We start from the raw sequence: 20,360 nt of genomic DNA, 5'->3' as shown, positions 1-20,360 counted from the left end.
AAAGAGAAATGGTAGAACTCTAGATGCCAGAGATATGGGGCCAAAGAGTCATGGATGAGGATGAACTTCAAAGAAAGGCAGAGGAGGAAAGCTGGAGTCAGGATTCTTAACACTTGGTCCTGCCCATGCAACTCATGAGTTTTGTGAGCAAATTTCCAGCAGTGGCATGTGCAGCAACAGGGTCTGAATATTTTTCCCTTGGGGGAGAGGCATAGGGTTTGGGCTACCACAGGCATTGTGTCCTTTTCGAAGGTCCTCTTAGGTCCTTTGCCAAGATCAAGAGTCTCATGTGGATTGGTCTAAAATAAATGCACTAAGAAGTGATCCTGATATTTTCAGAAAAGGGAAGAGGTTCACTTGTGTTTATTTGATTCCTCTCTTCTTGCTCACTCACATTATAACCTTCCCAAATTGGCTGAGCCTCGGCTTCCTCGCCAATGCAATGTGAGTATGGTGATAGTCACGTGGGATCATGGAGGCAGCATAGGCCTGTCACTTAGGGGGTGCCCATGAATGGTCAGTACAGCAGGAAAACAGTACTCCCAACCACATGAGGGGCCCTTACCCTCCAGTCCACTTATACTCAATGAGACACCAGGTTATTTTTAGAAAAAAAGAGCAAAGTTTATTGAAATTTCAAGCTACATTTGAGAAATTGATATCCAAATCCTGGAGACATACAACAGGATAAGATGTCAGAAAGTGGAAAAGTGTTCATTGCCACAGAACCTTCTAGAGACAAGCTCCCTGAGCACATCACCCAGGCACTGTCTTGTCAAAGCCATTGCATTGTCCATCCCTTGTCCATAAAAGGACACCAGCAAGCTAACCTTTTTCTTCACTTGAAAAATGTCCACAAACATTGAAAAACAGTCTTTGAATAACAATGTGAAGTCTGAGCTGATCTTCGCTCAACCCCATTCTATGTAGTCAGCACCAGTGAATGGTGGGTTTGGCATTCAAAAAGAGGACCTCACATGTCTTCAGGAGACAGATGGGATAAGGGTTGCAGCAGCAAGGCATCCGTAGCCGAGTTCAGAGGCTGGCCCTCTCCCTGCCTTTACTTTTTAGTCTTACTTAACCTAAAGGACAAACTGGATCAATTTGGTAAATGAACACAGTCAAACAGTTAGCCTTAACAGATAAGGGACTGGTCAATACTCCCAAAGCTGCTTAGGCCCTTCAAAACGTAGGTGTATGTGTATATGTATACATCACTACACTAAGATATAGATCTAGCCCTATGGGTATATATACGCATGTATGGCTATATAGAAAAACTATGCCATTACTAACCAAACAGAACTTTGTAGGCAATCATCCCAAAGCCATAATCCCACACTGGGCTGTGCACAAAGCCATGCATTATACCGTATTAACCGACAGAAGGCTGACTTGGCTCAATCTCTCCCATCTGTGGCCCTGCCTTGGTGAGACAGGGGATGAGAGAGAGGGTGCCTCTGCTTAAAACGCAAGTGGCTTCTTCATAGGAACAGTTGTCAGGTGAAGCTGTTAAAGATGTCCATGGAAATGAAAAGCAGACCCCCTTATACTTTCTGGAGCAACTGGCATCACATCTGAAACTACCTTTCTCCTTTGCCAGTAACAGCCAAGTTGCCCGGGCCCTGGGAGCCCCCAGGGCGTGGTGGCATTAGAGGCTCACTGGCTTGGGGTGACGAGGCCCCATGCAACTCAGCCTCCAAAGACCTGCTCTTCGTCAGGGGTCTGTCACTTGAGTGGACCCAGGTGGCCATGTCCTTGGGACATCTCTTGGCACCAGCTATGCTAAGTGTAAAGTTCTCCACGTGAGATGACGCTTGGGGAGCCAAAAACAAACCGGAAAGAACTAGGTAGAACAAGTGTAGTGGCTCTGCCCACCCTAAGGACAGAGCCACTTACACTGCAGAATCATCAGGAACTTCGGGCGATTGTGGGGTCTCAGGAGCTGGCTCTTCAGGGCTCACACGGGACTGGAATTTCTCCAGTTGCTCTGGGCTGGCCAGGGTCTTCAAGAGGGTATTCTCACGTTCCAGCTGGGAGTTCTTCTCCACCAGCTCCCGAATCTGCTCCTTCAGGATCTCTACCTCCTCTCTCACAGCATACATCAGATGATTCTTCACCAGATCCTGCCCCAGAGGAAATCAAAACAAAGCCATTCATTGGCCATCACGGCTCCTCCACAGCTTTTTTACCTTACCATCAAGGTGCCTGTGCTGCCCTCATGCCACTGACCTCCAACCTTCCCTCAGCAGCCCCAGCACACTGGCTCTGCGGCCCTACTCCTCCTGCAGCTTTCTCCAAAGCACCTCACTGCTTGCTCAGGAAAGCTGCATGATCAGGGCAAAGCCTGAGTCGGGAGCCCAGCTTTGCGCTGTACAGGATTCCCCACTGCACGTTTCTAATAACTTTCAAAACTGGCTACTTAGGATCATTTTGAGTGAGATTTCTGCTGGTTGCTGGTGGTTGGCTATAGCCCCATTTCCACATAAGTTCCTGCTGCTGGCCCAGATCTCAGGGAGGACCAGCAATGCATCCCACACTGTTTGTCTGCTGTATGCATCTTCACCAAGACAATACAACTGACAATTCTGGAGTCTCCTCCTCTACACGTGACCCAGCACAGTGAGCTGCACCTGTCCCAAAGCTTGGAACGACAAGACACTAGCCCTGGGGGACAGTACCTGATTGCAGTATCCTCTCTGAATTCCCCGACTGCACTGGGGTCAGGAAACTGTGTTATTAGGCTCCAGGACACAATTAAGTAGTGGTTAAATGCTGGACACCTTAACCCCCTACAGCCATTAGGGCTGCTCAGCAGAGTATAACGTCTACCTGATGAAGGGAGAAGGTAGGAGTGGGGTGCTTTGTTTCCTGCTTCCTCCCAACTCTTGACCCCAGGCTCTGCAGAGGTACTGCAGTGCGCTGCATCCAATGAGCTCTGGCCCCTGCCGAATGTAGGATGCAGAAAAATGGAAGTGTGTGAGCTCACTGCCTTGCAAGGAGCCTAGGAGAGAGGTGGAGGCTGCTGCAAAGCCCCAAAATGTATGAGAGAGAGAGAGAAAGGAGGGGACTCCATCGAGGGTAGCCTGGAAATGCCCTCAAAAGTGCCACTCTAATGGGACTCTACTTACGGCCTGCAAGGGGCTAGGAAGCAGGCTGCTGGGCTTCCTCAGGGTCTTGGCTAATGGCTTTTGCATCCAACACCCTCAGTCATGCGTGTTACATAAGCAGCAGCTAGGTCTGGGGATAGGAATGATGAAGTGATGCGACTCACCATGGCCTGTTCGATCTTGTTGTCTATGGCCACCACACTGGCTCCGGAGGCACTGCCAAGACAAAAAGCAAAGCAACCGCATTACCCACTCTGTTCCACTCTGAGGACCTGGCAGCTGCGGTCGAAGTCCTCCCTCTGCCCCAGCTCTTCTGTCCTTCCTTCTTGGCTCGCATTTCGGGGCACTTTGTCCCCAGGTCCCTTCCTGGCCTGCAGTTAGCTGCACCCTCCCACCCAGGCTGACTCCCCGCCGCCACCGCCCAGAGCTCGGCAGGCAGCAGCGCTCGGGTCCCCTGGCGTCTGGACCAGCGTGGCCTGTTCGCTGGCCCGAGCGACAGGCAAACAATGGGGCGCGCGGCCCAGGGATCCCCCGCCGCCGACCCTTTACAGGGCTCCGGCCCAGAAGGCTCCCGATAAACCTACCGAGCTCCGAAGCTAGCTAGAAATTCCTTCTGGGCTGGGAAGCTTCCGGCTGCTCCCCAGCGGCGGCCCAGCGTAGACTTCGCCTCCTGCTTAGCTTCGCGCAGCCCTGCCCACCACCCCTCTGCCTCCGGCTACACCAGCTCGTTCTCAGGGCGCAGAGGCCGCCGAGACGCTCCGACGGCGGGTTCCTGCGCGACGGTGACCCCCTCCGCGTACCCTACCCCCGCCCCTTCCCAGGATGCTGCACCGCGGGGAACCGGGCGGCCGCGCGCCGCTCGCTCTGAGGTCCCCGCCCGCGGCTCGGCCCCCACCGGAGCCCGCTCGGAGCTTCGGCCAGTAGTTTACCTGTTATCCAGCTTAACGGAAACCACATCCCCTCCAAGCAGGGAAGAGAAGAAGGAGATGTTGAAATTGTGCAGCTGATAGACCGCCACCTCCATGGGGGTCTGATACATTTTGGTGTTCATGGCTGGGCTGCGGGGGAGCTCGGGCTGGGCTGGGCTGGGCGGGCTGGGCGAGCTGTGCTCTGCGCTTCCGACCCTGAGGCTAGGAGCGGCCAGGGGCTGCCGAGAGGACCCAAAGGAAGGCAAGCGCTCCGGACTTGAAGGGAAGTGACTAGAGGGGTGTCGCCTAGTGTGTCACAAACTCCACGGCCGCCAGTCCAACCCAGACTCGGAGATAATTTCGGCTCCTGCTTCTTTATATAGGAGGAGCCGGCTGCGTCACATGGCGTCAGGGGTCATGCAAATGAGTCCTGTACCGGGCTTTGTGGCCCAGTGAAACCACATCCGCTCTCTGAACCTGAGGCTGGGACTGTAAACAGTTCAGCACTTTCTTGTGCCAACTGGTATCTCCAAAGAGGGCTCTGGAGATTGGTAGAAACCAAACTGGAACGGATTTCTTAGAGAAATTAATACAAATGCCATAGCAGTGGACAGAAAGCATGCAGTAGAGGACGGCGCTGGTTTTAAAAGCTCTTCTTCAAACGTCACCAGCGTACCCCCCATGGCCACACGCCATACTCCCTGGACACCCACCTTCACCAAGAGGAGCCTTACCTTTTCTGCCTCGCCCGCCTTCGCAGTCTCTCTCTCGCACACATACTTTACCTGCAGGTCTCCTCTCCCAGCTAGTGGGCTCGCTGACCTGTCCCAACACCAGCACCTATCCACTAAGCTCCTCCTTTGGATGCGCCTGACTGTGTCCTGTGACATGCACAGATCTGTGATATGCACGGGACACGTGCACAAGCCTGAGCTAATCTACGTACATCAATGTGTCTGTGCGATGACCACGAGATACCAGTCTTTTTCTCTATGGTTTCCACACCCTACTCTACAAAGAAGATACATTCAACAATATCCAGAATTTCATGCCCCTGTTTTTGGAAACAAGGTTCTGTTACTTTCTTGTAAACAGTAAAAGGCAACAAAACTACAAACCAAGGCAACAAAATTATAAACCATCCCAGGAAAACACATACCCTGTGATGGGTCCAGAGATACATAGGAGAGGGTACTTCAGGAACAGATACATTCCAAGTCACAAGGAAAATGAAGTTACTGTTGCCTACTAAAAGTTAAATATATTCTCATCAAACTATATTTTTATCTTTTCAGCCTCAAGCTTAAAATACAGAGAACCTGTGTTCCTTTTCCCAGCTTTTCCCCAAGTGTCGCCACCTTGTGGACAGACGTATAATTGCAGCCAGGAGGAGCAACCTGGTCAGAGCAAGGGGCAGGTGATGCAACTGGGAGTATTATTTACACCAACTCAGGACCATAAGGAGAACACTGGGTTCTGATACATGTTAGGGCCTACTTTGGTTGAGGTTAGGGCCAGTACTCATGAATCAGTTTGTGATTCAGGCTGTGGTCCAAAGAAATACATTAATGCAATCTTGCTGTTGGAAAAGTACTGGGGCCCTCTTATCAGAAAAGAAGGTAATTATTATTTGCTTCAGGATATTTCTCCTAGCCAGGTGCCTGGCACTGAAACCCTGGCCAAGGCCCTCGTGAAGCCCAGTCTGAAGGCTTTGATTTTCTCCACACTGCCAGGGCAGTTATGCCACAAAACAGCCAATATTTTTCCTTATGACTTGAGTCTCCCATTGGACACCACCTGTGGTAACACGTGCAAAGGGCCAGCAAACAGAATTACTCAAACTTACTACACTAGCCAGGGATGTTGTTTTTCTTCACACCAGTGCAGGTGGGAGACAATCCTAATCTCAGGATATTCTATTACCTTTAGGTCACAAGCTGTCTGAACATGGTGTTTACACTAAGACCCCTGTGTATTACACAGAACAAAGTGCAGACTCAATTTATAGGTCATCAACAACATTAGTTGAGAAAAAGAATAAAAACCTTCAATCAGAAACTTAATTGATACTCGAGTTCCCTGGTATATTAACCTGCCTTCTGTACTATATAGTTTTCTTAATCCAGGAAGAGTCTCTGAGTTGACCTTTTTTCAGTTTATAAATCTCTCCTAAACTAACTGTTGCTACCCACCCCAAGATCCAAGGGAGATGATGAAAAGAAGAAGGGAGAGGTAAATAAGCTGGGTCAGCAGGAAGAAAAACACCGCCAGGAAAACAGGGCATAGGACAGAAGAATAAAAACAGCTCCTTTAGTGGGGATGTCCATATATGGAGACAGAATAAGAGAAATCCAGGTAGTTTGGGGAAGGAAAAGAAATGAGGTTAAAGTTTGCTAGCTAGGCTATGTATGAATTGTACATTAATTATACTTCAATTAAAATAAGTTGAGCCTGACCAGGCGGTGGTGCAGTGAATAGAGCATCAGACTGGGATGTGAAGGACCCAGGTTCGAGACCCCGAGGCCACTAGCTTGAGCGCTGGCTCATCTGGTTTGATCAAAAGCTCACCAGCTTGGACCTAAGGTTGCTGGCTCGAGCAAGGGGTCATTTGATCTGCTCTAGCTCCACGGTCAAGGCACATATGAGAAAGCAATCAATGAACAACTAAACTGCTGCAACAAAGAATTGATGCTTCTCATCTCTCTTCCTGTCTATCTGTCCCTATCTGTCCCTCTCTGCTCCTGTCACTCATACACACACATACAAACACACACACGCACACACACACACACACACGCTGAGTTTGAGACCCACTGACAATAAAAGCTACCATTAACTGAGCATCATCGGCTATGGGCCAGACACCATGCTGGCTATGCCACAAACCCTGTAGAGTAGGTACTGTCACAATCATTTTACAGATGAAGAAACCGAGGGTCTGAGAGCCTACCTTGCCCAAAGTGGCACAGCTAGTAAATTATATAGCTGGGACTCCAACCCAGTCCTTCCTGACCTAGGGACCAAGTTTGTTCCCACTACACTTACCTGCCCTATGGCGCAGGAATAGGTGTTCTGAATGAGTGATTCCAGCTAGCTAGGGATGGGTTAGAGGTGCCGGGAAAGCGGTGAGATGGAAGAAAGGGTCAAAGGCAGGAGAAATGAGCTGGGCTGGGACTCCAGCAGCACTGTTAGAGAGAGGTCCAAAAGCTGAGTCTGAGCTCCGTGAGTGCAGCTGGCTTTACTGACACTCATGGCAGGAGAAAGCATTATCGGGGGACAGGAAGAATATCCAAAGTGTCCAATATTTTTTTAAGAGGGCTGTGCTCACTCACATCATTTGAAAGGCAGCCACACAATCCTCAAAGAAAGCTCTGTCTAGGAAATTGAAAACATTAATCCAACCAGGTGGCCTGCACAATTGAATATGCAGTCCTGAAGTACACCATATCCCAAATAAGGCATGGAGTCTTGGGGTAATCCTCACAGTCCAGTCTGACCTCCAGTTACCAGGGCCCCACAAACTGACACCCTTAATTAACTCTTTTTTTTCCTATTCCTGCTATGCTCAGCTTTTAAGAGAATGAAACCAACAACAAGAAAACAAGCTCATGTCAGGGATTTAGTTAAAAACAGAAAAACAAAAACAAAACCCTTTGAAAGCATGTCCCAGGTTCAGCCCAAACTCAGCCAATCTCGCATCCCCTATAAACCTCTGGTTTGCCAGCCGCCAACCCAGTGAGATCACTCCTTGTAATCCTCCCTTATCAAACACTGGCTGGATCCCAGGGTCTCAGGGCTCACTAAGGGAAGACAATGGACATAAATACCTAATTTAATTTTTAAACAAGGGCGGGGGTGGGTGAGGAGGACGATAAACCAGAAGAACCCAAAAGGTTTTCTCCTGAACGCTCAGCACACCAGAAAATTCCTTTACCCAGGATAGCTGCGTCAGACCTTGCAGTGAGTTGAAGCTTGCCCTGTACAAGATATCTATGATCTGATCTAACTTTTCTGCGTCAAGTGCTGATCCATGAGGCTGTCAGTTCAGTGTCCTTGTGTCCTGTGGGCTTTGAGGTGGGTCCTAGACAGAAAACAGTGGACTATGAATTCAGTAGCCCAGCAACCTTATGTAAAAGTTTCCAAAATTCCTTTCTCCCATTCTACATTTACAAGGTAGGCTAAACCCAGAGCCAGCACAGCAAGAGCGCCCAGCTGATAAGGCAGGTGCTCTGCTGGCTCTCAGTTCTAGTCCTACAGCCATGAGATTTTGCAATTAAATAGTCACAGCTGACCCTCTCTCAAGGGCAACCTTCTAGGTAGAAGGTGGCATAATGAGGGCAGGAACAATCTCCTCCATTTCAGGAGGTCCTGCAAGCCTACTTGTCCCCTTTGAGCAAGAAATGTCTCAGCATTCCCACTGGTCTGTTCCACTTCAAAAGCCAGATTCTCTAGGACAAGGGCCCTTCTTACTTTGGGTTCCCACAGGACAATGGGACAGTGACTGGGCAGTCTGGGCCACAGAACCTGCAGGCAGTATCTCAGTAAGCCACCAAGAGGTGGGGAGGAGATTCAGGATGGGTGCAGTAGGTTGGGGGTGGCAGTGAGGGGGAACATCTCACTTCCCTTTTTGTCACACTTGAAGCATTGTGTACCACGCAGCCCAAAGGCAACTGTTTATAGGCAAGTCTTCTTTATTTTCTACAGGGAATGTTCCACCCAAAGATTCAGCAACATTGCCAGCAAAACACAGGGTCTAGTGTCAGGAGAGGCAGAAAGACACTATGCAAAATGTGCGGGACAAGCCACAAAGCAAACACTGGGTTAGGAGCTGGAAAATGAATTCAAAAAAGATATTGAGCATGAGAGTGTTAGCACAGTCGATGGGACATCAGAGGCTGCAAAGCAGCCCTCCCCACTAACTCCTCCACTGAGGCTCTATCTACTTCTAATTACTTGTCCTTTTTTCTGAAGAGGCTGGGGGAATAGCAGGTGAAAATGACATCTTTCAATTTGCCCTTGCTCCTCTATTATCTCTTCTCTTCTCCTCTAGTCCCACTCCAGTGTGGAAGACTATAGATAGGAAGCCTGCTGCCACTTCCATCGTATTGGCTTCATGGAAAATCCCCAAACTTGAGAAGGAGGGAAGCAAGAATGAAACACACTGACAGAGAAAGTGCCTTGTCCCCTGTGGGTCATGTGAACCTCTGCATGACTAAGACTCAGAACCCCGACTTTGGAGGGCAGAAAAATGGGGGAGGGGGACGCAGGTGCCAATGCAGAAGGTAGTGGTAGGAGCCCAAGGAGAATGCTGGCAAAGGTGGACACACACACTTGGAAAAGCAGCTCTAGCTCCCGATTTGGGCCAAAGCCTGGCATTGAATGATGGCAGGAGCAATGAATTGTGCCTTTCAGCTCCCTCCCACAGAGGGTCCCATGTGAGCTTAACAAACAATCTCTAAGTGACACTAAGGATGACAGCTAGAACCAAACCACATCTTGACAAGGTAGTCTACCCCACTCACCTTCATTCAGGGAAGTCAAAAGTGCTCTTGTCAAGTCACCTTCATTACCCAACTTCAGTGACTAACCATGGGTGGAAGCAGTTTGTTTTAGCGTCTTAAGACTGAAAGTATTGGCAAGGTTATCCAGGAATGAAGTTGAGCTCAGTGGATCTTAAATTTCATGAACCTTGTGTCAATATTTATGCCTGTCTCCCTTCCCCTTATGTCTTGCAGCTGGGAAAATTTACCGCTATAATTTTTCCAAGGCCTCTCCTTTCTCATTTTCCACCCTCACCATTACCCATCTACAAGTATGAAATAGATATTCCTGAAAAAGTGATTGTAAAATTAAGTTTGGTAAATAGAATTGGAATCTCTTCTTCCTCCCTGCTCCCTACACTAGTTGCCATTATCATTCAATTCAATTCAACTTAATTCAATTCAAAGTTGCTTGAAAGTGTATTCAAAGTGCAAGGCACAGGCCCTGGCCAGTTGGCTCAGCAGTAGAGCGTCGGCCTGGCGTGCGGGGGACCCGGGTTCGCTTCCCGGCCAGGGCACACAGGAGAAGAGCCCATTTGCTTCTCCACCCCTCCTCCTTCCTCTCTGTCTCTCTCTTCCCCTCCTGCAGCCAAGGCTCCATTGGAGCAAAGATGGCCCGGGCGCTGGGGATGGCTCCTTGGCCTCTGCCCCGGGTGCTAGAGTGGCTCTGGTCGCGGCAGGGCGGCGCCCCGGAGGGGCAGAGCATCGCCCCCTGGTGGGCAGAGCGTAGCCCCCGGTGGGCGTGCCGGGTGGATCCCAGTCGGGCGCATGCGGGAGTCTGTCTGACTGTCTCTCCCCGTTTCCAGCTTCAGAAAAAAAAAAAAAACAAAGTGCAAGGCACATACATGTCAGGGAAATTAAAAAAAAACAACAACAACAACACAGATAGTACTCGTCAAAACTGTTTCCTTCCAGAATACCCTGGGCCTGTGGCAATTTCAAGTCTCCCTGTGAGATCGCAGTGAAATGTTTACTTCAGGGTAACCTGCGGTTCGGGTGGGCCAACACTACTGCCATCCTTGGGCATCACTTCATTCTCAGAATCAGGTGTGCTTTTCCCCTCTCCATCCTGCCCTTTGGCCCATGCCCCTCTAGATGAGATAGCACAGCAGCCACGAAGCTTGGATTTGCTCTGGAACCCAAGGCCCCTCTGACATTGTGGCTGACAGCGAAACTTTGATTCCCTTCCTTAGCCCCTGACATTTGTAAACCAAGGGAAGGAGGCACAGGTCTTTGTTCTCTGAGTGGCCATGTCCTTCCTTCTGAGAAGGGGGTTCATGTTTAGTATGCGGGGTCACCTCTACCTGCCAACCTCTCAGCCTTCCTTCTTTGGCCAGGTCCTCTCAGTCATGCCCTTGTCTATTTCTACTTCCCATACCAGGAAGCATCTTCAGGTAGGCAAAAAGGTTCCTTATCACGGCCTACTCCCTGGAAATCCTGGCCCATTGTATCCTCCCTAGGGACTGGGAAAGAAAGAAGCAAGAACATGAACACTCCATGCTTGTCTGCATCAGCCTTCCACCAGCCTATCTGGACCTCTCCCCATCTCTTCTACTCTCTGGAGCAGTACCAAGAGCCAAAATTCTATGCTTTTTTGTATTTTTCTGAAGTGAAAAGCAGGAAGGCAGAGAGAGACAGACTCCTGCATGCACCCAACAGGGATCTGCCTGGCATGCCCACCAGGGGGCGATGCTCTGCTCCTCTAGGGTGTTGCTCCACTGCTATCGGAGCCATTCTAGCACCTGAGGAGATGGTCATGGAGCCGTCCTCAGTGCCTGGACCAACTCTGCTCCAAAGGGGCCTTGGCTGTAGGAGGGGAAGACAGAAACAGAAAGAAAGGAGAGGGGGAAGGGTGGAGAAGCAGATGAGCTCTTCTCCTGTGTGCCCTGGCCGGGAATTGAACCCAGGACTTCCACAAGCTGGGCGACGCTCTACCGAGAAGCCAACCGGCCAGGGATCTAAGCCATTTTTTTTCTGGCAGTTGCCAAGGTTACTGTGAGTGGTATGTGAAGGACTTGGGGCTACTGGCAATGCTTGGAAGACAAGAACCAGAAGGATCTTGTTGGGGATATGAGGCAGCAGACAAGGGGCCTATGAAGAGGCCAGGGACTCTGAGGTGGTGTCTGTGGCTCCACTGTGGGCCCCACTATAGAATGAGTGACCGCTGAAGTGCTACAAGTTCCCTGGGGAACAAAATCATGGTAATAATGCCAGCTTTTTCAGACATTCAACTCCTGGGCCATGATGGGTAAACGTCATGAGTCTCCCAGGGCTCTTACACTAATGTCTGAGGGCCTCGCTTAGTTTACAGAAAAGCTATTCACCGTGAGCTCATTTAAAGTAACTCCTTGATCCTCTGTTGTAGGACTCTCTATAACATATGAAGAGGAATTCTGCAATTGCAAAAGGCCCCTGACTCTTCAGGCATGCGCGTGCGCGCGCGCGCACACACACACACACACACACACACACACACACACACCTCTTGGGCTTTCTGGATGGGAGAAGGAAGCCCAGCAGGGGCAGTGGCAGGAGGAGGCAGGGGACACACTACTCCCGAACAGAAATAAAGGAAAGAAACAAGGCAAACTCCTCCCTGAACAAGACCCCCCCCCAGCCATGGGAACAAAGCCAGGGAACTCAAAGGAGTGCTGGGAGGGGTTAACGAAGGCCTGGCTGGTTTGAGAATTGCTGAGAAGGAATACGCACACCTTATCAGGAAGAAAGAGAAGCACGGAAGCACACAGACATTTATGCAAACACCCTCTCAGCCTTTCACAAAGTCTAATTCACAGAGATAGGCGAGCAGAAGGGCATAATTCTCTCTCTCACTCTCCCACTGCCAACCTCCCCATGACTGAAAAGGGGTAATAAGAGAACAAGACATGAGGTGATAAGGCAGGACATTAGAAAAATCCATGAGTATCAAAAGCCATGGCCTTTGCTCTCTCTTATGTCCAGAGCTACCTGCGTGTCGCACAGGGATCATACATGGCAGGGTCTTAGGGAAAGCTTGGAATGGCAGTCAGGTGGATACAAGGAGAACCAGCTTGCTTTACACTTTATATCAGGAACAGGAAACCCTGGTGCTGCCAAGTCCATAGTTTTCAAAGATGTCAATCACATTAAAATGAAAGAGAAATAAAAACAAGGACCATTTGTGCACAATCAATCAGGTGAATGCCTAAGAAATGATTCTCACAAGTTCCTTGTGAGGACTTCTAACTTTAGTCAGTCCTGGCATGTGTCATTTGAAGGGGACCAAGATAAATTCCTCAGTCCAAGCTGTTTGCCTGACCTGCCTGACAATAACAGTGCCTACAAATATCACCATCTGAGGTTCCAATGGAGTTCTTTACACTGGACTAATTAAAAAAGTTTTTTCCCCCCTTCAACTCAACAAGCCCTGGGAAAGTGCCCACATTCTGCCACTATCATTTAAAAATACTTAAATATGAACTAAATTATATTACTTTCAAGAGTAGTCAGTGGCCGATCAAGTTTAGAACACCACTGGGCTCACAGAAGGTAAAACTTGCCGGTGGACTGTGGAAGGAAAGAAAGGAGGTTCCTAACATTGAGATTGACTGGGGAAACTGCTGGAAAATACAGATGTCTTGGGGTCCAGCCCTAGAAATTCTAGTGGAATAAGTCTGTGACCAAGGAAGGACATTGTGAGGTGATATGAATGCAGCTTTTCTGGCCCCAGTCCATGGAACTGCTTTTCGGGTACACTAGTCTAAAAGTGAGAGGCTGCTAAAAGCAGAAGGGCATAATTCTCTCTCTCACTCTCCCACTGCCGACAGTCTATCTGAAGAGCCCCAATAGTGCCAGAGTCACCAAGATTCACTTTGCATGACACCCTACAATGGGATTTCATATTTTGGGCCTAACGCTTGCTTGGTCATCTCTTCCTATCATTCCTGAAAATTTGATCAGAACATGAATGAAAGTTGCTTTTAGAAGAAAAATCTGAACTGGCTCTAATTTATAAATCAAACTTTTGCCTCTCTTTTATGAGGAACAGCTTGTTTCTAAGACGTTTCACAGCTGTTGGTGGGAACTCTTGGCCTGAGAGGTTGGAGACATGGGAGTGGGCATCACAGGGTGGGCAGGAAGAAGAAGCTGGAGACAGAAGGGAATGAGGAAAGGTTGATTTTTCTCCAACAGCACAAGTTGGTCAATTTAACCAGCCCTGCCTACTTTCTACAAATGCCGGCTCTACCTCCAGCCCTCGGCTGTCACCACTCCATCAGACATTGGTCCATTCAGAGGCTGGCTAGAAGGGTGTGACTCAGTCCCTTTCAGAAGCCTGCTGGAGCTGACTACATACACTGGCCAACTTGCCCATCTCCACCTTCATCGAACCTTGCTTTCCTCCCCTACCACTCTCACTCCTTCCACGGCTCGTGAGTACTTCCCTGGTCAGGAAGCCCCACTGCCCACAGTCTCCCCTCTCCCAAGGAGAAAGGAGAAGGGGAATTTTCTATTCTCTATGGCATGCATCCGGTCTGTGTTTTGTTATTTTATTTTTATGTTTAATTTATACTGCCTGCTAGGTTTGGGGCTTAAATAAACAAAGTCTATGGTTCCCCCAAGGCTTGGACTTCCTGGTTGCCTGTCAGCAACAGATTGACCCTTTTAACCTCTTCTTTTGCTCCTTGAGACAGGCAGTGTTGGGGGCGGGGCTTGGAAGAGGAAGCTATTTTAGGTCAAAAGCTTGGAAATTCTTAATGCCAGCCTAAAATATAGCCCCCACCCCCTTCTTAACAACATAAATGTTAAATGTTGAAGCCACTTTACCAAGTACAACCTTCTTTTGAAGGCCAGAGCGAGAGTGTAACAGTAAAGCACGAAAATGGAAAATTCAAAAAGTATTTGCACTGATTTCATTTTTGAAGCATCTGTTTACAAACATCTTCGTAACACCGAGCAAAGACAGAAGGGCCCAGGTCTTTGTGGGCAGAGCTGTGGAGGCACAGGAACCTTTACGGTCTATACACTGAGCAGAGCGTGGTGAGCCTGCTCGAGAAAGGCTTCCTGCCAAAGCTCATACACCTTAAAAATAAGAGGAACACTAGCCCTTATGTCTTGGGATAGAGCTCTAACAGCAAAGTAATGAATCCTGGTCACCAGTTCTGACATCCTGTTATTTGCTAAAACTAATAATACCATGGAGTTTGTTGACAGAATTGCAGAAGAGCTAAAATAAATATGGAAACTAAGGAATGGCCCAGTATAGGCAGTTATCTCAACAGTTGAGAAGAAGGGATTTTCACTGATACTCCTTGGATATCTTGGAGCACTGGGACCTGAGCAAGGTTGCGAGCTGATGCAGAGACATCCGTTATGTCACTAGGTGATATCTCTCCAACAATACATTGCTGCAATAATGGGCTTGGCCCATGTTGCTGATCCTGAGCCCTCAGATAGAAAGTACCGGTATATCTTGTTTCATTGCACTTCACAGATATTGCATTTTAAGTTCAGATGATGATTAGCATTTTTTTTTAGCAATAAAGTATTTTAACTAAGGTATATGCATTTTTAAAACATAATGCTCTTGTACACTTAATAAACTACAGTATAGTATAAAACATAGCTTTTATATGCATTGAGAAACAAATTTTGTGACTCGCTTTATTTTAACATTCGCTTTATTGTGGTGGTCTGGAACTGAACCCACAATAGCTCTGAGGCATGCGAGTAATGATAAGAATTGAGAAGGACTCCCTTTGTGCATACACTCCCTGAGAAAAGCAGCTCTAACACCGGTTCTAAATGAACTTGATCAAATGGGGAGAAAAAAATGTTTTTTTTCCATCTTGGCCAGCTGAAGGGCTGCTTAGAAGGTTTGTAAACTCCCTATGCTGCCAATTCCTCATTCTTGAAATGATGATGCTTCCCTCCCAAACATATACATCACAGAAGCTGTATATGATTACGGACACACAAAAGTCTAGAAATATCCTTGAAAAATATATGGATATTTGCCTATGTTTCTAGACTTGGTGGACATTCTGTGGACAGCATAGCTTAGTTCTCTGTAGAGTAAGAAGGGCTGTGTGACTGTTATGTTCCATGATGAATAAGGGTCCTGGTCCTCAAACACTGCTGGCAAAATGGCTCATCAAATGAATATCTCTATCAATGCTGTTCAAAGTCTAGCATTGCTGACTACATATCCAGTTCCAACAGTCGTTTCCATGGTTTCACAAGTTATCGATAATGCTTATAGGGACAGGGTAGTTTGAAGGATTGGTGTTAAAATGGAATCACCATTTAAATGTAGTGTCTTGAAGATCTTAGCAATCTTTCTCTGAACTTAGGACTTGTAACACGCATAAGGTTTTGGTCTCGAAAGCCTCGCCAATGGCATAAGCAGTCAGCAGTGAGCAGGACCTCTAATCTTTCAAGCAGTACTGAACGCACAGCCAGATAAGACCATGACCAAAAGTCAACAGCACACAAAGTCTTAAATGAGCATCAGTTGGCGTTTTCTACTACAATAGAAGCTCTGTGAGAGCAAGGGCTTATCTCATTCACCACCAAATCCTCAGGGTTTGGAAAACAAATGCCTGGCATACAGTCTTAATGTGGTAAATATGTGCTTTATAAATAAATAAGAACAGGGTGTCCTCGAGTTATGACAGTCTCGACATACGACGTTTTGAGTTTATGACGTTCACTCCCATAAAAACTTTAAAAAATTGAGACATGAGTGCTCCAGCTTACGCCGTAGTGTCGTACATTTCTTTTACACTCATTTTTTTTTGTTATTTTTATCTGTTATTACAGTACAGTACATTTATGTCCTTTCCCTTTTTCTGTGGCTTACTGGTGTTTTTATGCCCTAGAATTGTGATTTTACAACTGTTAAGATAGGTGACTTAGGCTAGGGTATGTTTCGACTTACACCAAAATTCGGGTTACATCACTGTTTTAGGAACAGAACTGTGTTGTAACCCAAACACTCCCTGCCCCCTGTTAAAAGGTTTGGGTGTGTTAGCACTTTGCTATTATTCCCATGTGCGGAAGAACTATAGGCAAATTCATGAATTCACCTTGTGTTAACACTTTAACTTAAGGATTATTATTGTCTGATAACAAGTCTGCAGTTAAAAACACGAAAGACTGGTGAAAATCAAACATACTTGGGAAATCTAACCCAAACACAATTTAAGTGAATAAGTGACCACTGATGACCTAGAATGAAAGCCCAACTTTTTCAATAAAAGAGATTAGTTCCCCCTTCTGTATATGTGTGCTCCTGGTTCTCCACTAACACTAAGACTTTGATCAGTTTCCATCTTTAGTTGGAGGAGCCAGGTCAGTTGAGAACAGGGAACCCACCGGGATCGGTGGAGGCTGACGAACCCCAGCATGGCAGCCAAGTCTTAGCTGGCAGCAACATCAAAGGGGGATTTCAGACCAGCAGGCCTGATTCTGAGCAAGTGACAGCCATATAACTGGAACGGTGGGGAAGGTGGGGACAAAAAACTGTCCTGAATAAAAATACCCTGATGCCCACTAAGATAAAGGGCATTCTCACCATTAACATCGCCGTTGGATTTGAAGTCTTGAGGATCCCTGTTAAAATGAAGTTTTTCTCAAAAGAGGAACTGTTTAGTTTTTCTCAGGGAAGGAACATCATGATATGTTCAGTGTGGTTTAGATAATGGGGGCTTCTGGGAAAAGTGACCCAGGCTGGCTAGAGCCTGGTGGGGTGCTGCCTGGGGTGGGGTCTCACAGTCCATCTTAGTAACGGATGGCCTGCATTTTCAGAGGACAGGCACATGTGTCCAAATATTTCTGGTCTGTCTGTCAAGTGACCAAACTGCCTGCATGTCCAGGGGTCTCATTTGCTTGCTCATCAAACGGACAGCTCGTCATCAGGCTCTACTTCCTCATTTCTAAGTTGGCAGAAGTGGGAACCTCATCCCAGAAGGCTGTGATTGATAAGGGTTGTTGGGTTCTCCTTCTCTGGGAAAATTTTTAAATTTTGTTTTCTTTTTCTTTTTTTTCCTTTCTTTGTCTCTTTCTTTCTTTTCTTAAATGCCAGGCAGAAAGGGAGGCTGCTGGGGGAGCTTTCCTTGGTCATTCTCCGCCACTCTCCGTTGGCAGCTGCCTTGTCTGCCTGTGCCCCAGGCAGCCCTGGCGGCACACACAATAGTAACAGCAGAGCTCGCCAGGGCAGCCCTTGTACCTCAGCAGCCCTCCTGCTTGCTGTTTTCAAACTTTGGTGCCCCAGAGCTCCACTCTAGCTTGACCAGGTGATGGCCAACTGCCTGCTACCAGGCAGAGTTGGGCCAATAGAGGCAGAATGGAGGGTATGGGCTGGGCAGCCCCCCACAATCTCTGTGGCCCTGTTGTGAGGCACTGACAGCTGGGAGAGGACCTGAAACCAGTTAGCTTGGGGCTCCCAGCCAGCAGTGTATTTTCATCTTGTTTTGACTGGGACTGCCCTCCCCTGTGTAAACACGTCCATGTCAGGGAGAAGAAAATGTAGAACAGCTTAAAATAGGAGGGTGGCATGCACCCCTCCCATGAATCACCAGTCAGGGAATGCCCCGCAAGTGAGCCTTGCTTTAAGCAAACCTGACATAATGAAAACCTCGATTCAACAGGAGGGCTAGGATGGACTGCTGTTTGGTCTTGACCTATCACTGGGAGATCTTGAAGCCACATCTGGTCCCAATAATAATACCAGTAGCTCCCATGTACTGATTACTGAGCAGGCACTGTGCCAAGAGCATTATATACGTTAGCATTTTGAACTTTGTCAACAGTTGCATAGCTGACAGGAGTTGGGCATCATATCTTTACTAAGCCCATTTTTAAGACAAAGAAACTGAGGCTCAGAAAGGTTAAGTGACTTGTCTAGGTTCATGCAGCTAATAAGTGGCAGAGGCCAGATGTGAACCGCTGGTGTGTGAGTCTAAACCTCCGGGCTATTTCTAGCTGGGCATTTCACTTAACTTTGAGATTTCCAGGTAGGGTTACATTCTAGACACAACTGTCCCTTCCCAATTGAACTCCCTTTGTCACAAACAAGCCTTTTTATCAGAGTCAGGGTGGGAAAGTTGTCCAGTGGGGGCTGGTTCTTTCCTGACTTAAAGGATTCCCACTGCAATTCCCCATAGAGGGGAGCCCCTCTAGCGTGCCGGGATGGGAATCCAGGGCCTGGCAGACTGTTTAAGGGCAGCTAGCTGCTTGACCAGACTCAGGAAAGGCCCCTCAGAAATCTAAGTACAAACAACTCAGTCACCAGGCTGTGGGAGAGACAAAAGACTCAGTATAAAGAAAAACCAAATGTAAACATGTATTTTGAAACAAAATGTCACCAATCACTGTGTAGGTGCAGGGCTGGCCACAACTTTGAAGTAGGAGTCTGTCTTCAGAACCTTCCTGCTTCCTTTTCAGGTCCCCTCAGGCAATTTGTGCCCTTCTGCTGCCTGAAGTTACATGAGCCCCTTACCACTATCTGGAGGACACCCTGCCCTTCCCAGCCATGCCCCCTTTAGGAGAACTCCCAGCCTCCCTCCCTCAAATCAGTCATACCTGGCACTTGGGCCATTCCTAAAAGACAAATCAGAGAAATGTGTTTGTGTAAATGGCTGGTAATGACTTACCGGGCTTTGCTCAGTCATATTACAGGGGCTTGAGCCCAAAGACTTCAGTCACTGGTATAATTTTAGGTATGAGGGGTAAGGAGGGAACAAGCTGAGGAGGGCGGCAGTGGAAAGGGGGAGATTGTTTATAGGTGATCTTCAAATCTTGCCAAGTCGGCCAGGTGCTACTCTGACTATGGGTAAGTCTGGCTCTATATAGAAGATAAACACTATGCCCTTACATTCATCCTGTATTCCTTCCAGAACATGATGGAAAGAGCACTGGAATAGTACTCAGGAGACCTGAGTTCTCACGTAGTTAGCCCCTGGCTATTAGAAAAACCTTGAAAAGGTCCCGTTACCATCCATTCTGGGCCTCAGTTTCCCATAAATATAAAATGGAATGATTGGCGTTGCAAATTTATATTTTTTAGGTGCTTATTTAATGAATGACACCCTATTCAGACTGGGAGCTCCATGAAGTCATATGCCAAGAGACTTATAATAGTGTCAGCCACATAGTAAGTGTTCAACAGATGTAATAATTGAACGAATAAATGGCAAAACTGATTTCTAAGGTTGCTGCTAGTCCTAATAGTCCCAGCCTCGATCTTTTCAGATGCAGCTATTTAGAGCTGTGACACTGAGTAGAGAGGCCCAGGCCAAGGGCTGGCTGAGGCCCTCAGGCCATTGCCGTCAGGACCATCTGGTGCAGGAGCAGTGTGCACTGTGGAGGGACAGCCTCTGGGACCAAAAGCAGCAGGCCCAGGAGGCTTGAGGATGCCATATGGGGGGTGGTAAGGGTTGTAGCAGGTCAGGGTAAATGAGGAGGAGTTCAAAGCATAACTTGTAAATAGAAAAAACTATGTAAATAGTTTTCTGCAAAATGGGAAGCCGAGATAAGAGACCTGATGGGAGTCTGGGCTGAGGTAGGAAAAGTGCCGAGCTGCATGGTGACTCAAGGTCAGGGGCTGGAATGGGGCCCAAAACTCTCAAGCCTCAGCTCACCCCCTTGGAACTGGCCACTGGATCCAAGCCAGCTCCCTGAATAGCTCCCACATCCCCACCCACCCCTGCACAATTCCAGCTTCTAGGCCAACCTGCTTCTTCATCTACCGCCACAGCCACCTTCCTCCTCCCTAGTCTCCATGGAAGTCTTCCCTCAGCCTTTCTCCAAGGACTCCCAGTGTA

General features: G+C 48.0%; 1 protein-coding gene across 14 annotated transcripts in view; it reads right to left on the bottom strand.

The window, feature by feature from the left end:
• Window positions 1–599: 599 nt before the first annotated feature.
• TSC22D3 (TSC22 domain family member 3) overlaps window positions 600–20,360 on the bottom strand; it is a 61,886-nt gene continuing 42,125 nt past the window's right edge. For 12 of the 14 annotated variants that reach the window (XM_066249109.1, XM_066249113.1, XM_066249110.1 and 9 more), the window contains exons 3-4: window positions 3,275–3,326; window positions 600–2,126 (exon numbers count right to left, since the gene is read on the bottom strand). In XM_066249109.1, the coding sequence (XP_066105206.1) occupies window positions 1,896–2,126; window positions 3,275–3,326 (283 nt within the window). In that variant the 3' untranslated portion in view covers window positions 600–1,895. Of the gene's footprint in view, window positions 2,127–3,274; window positions 3,327–3,694; window positions 3,871–4,039; window positions 4,388–20,360 lie in introns of those variants that run through there. The other 2 variants (XM_066249114.1, XM_066249116.1) reach the window with 2 other exon arrangements.

The sequence above is a fragment of the Saccopteryx bilineata genome, chromosome X, assembly GCF_036850765.1.
Source record: "Saccopteryx bilineata isolate mSacBil1 chromosome X, mSacBil1_pri_phased_curated, whole genome shotgun sequence".
In the NCBI taxonomy this organism is placed as follows: domain Eukaryota; kingdom Metazoa; phylum Chordata; class Mammalia; order Chiroptera; family Emballonuridae; genus Saccopteryx; species Saccopteryx bilineata.
Note: the sequence above shows the minus strand (reverse complement) of the source record. Positions and strands in the feature narration are given on the sequence as shown.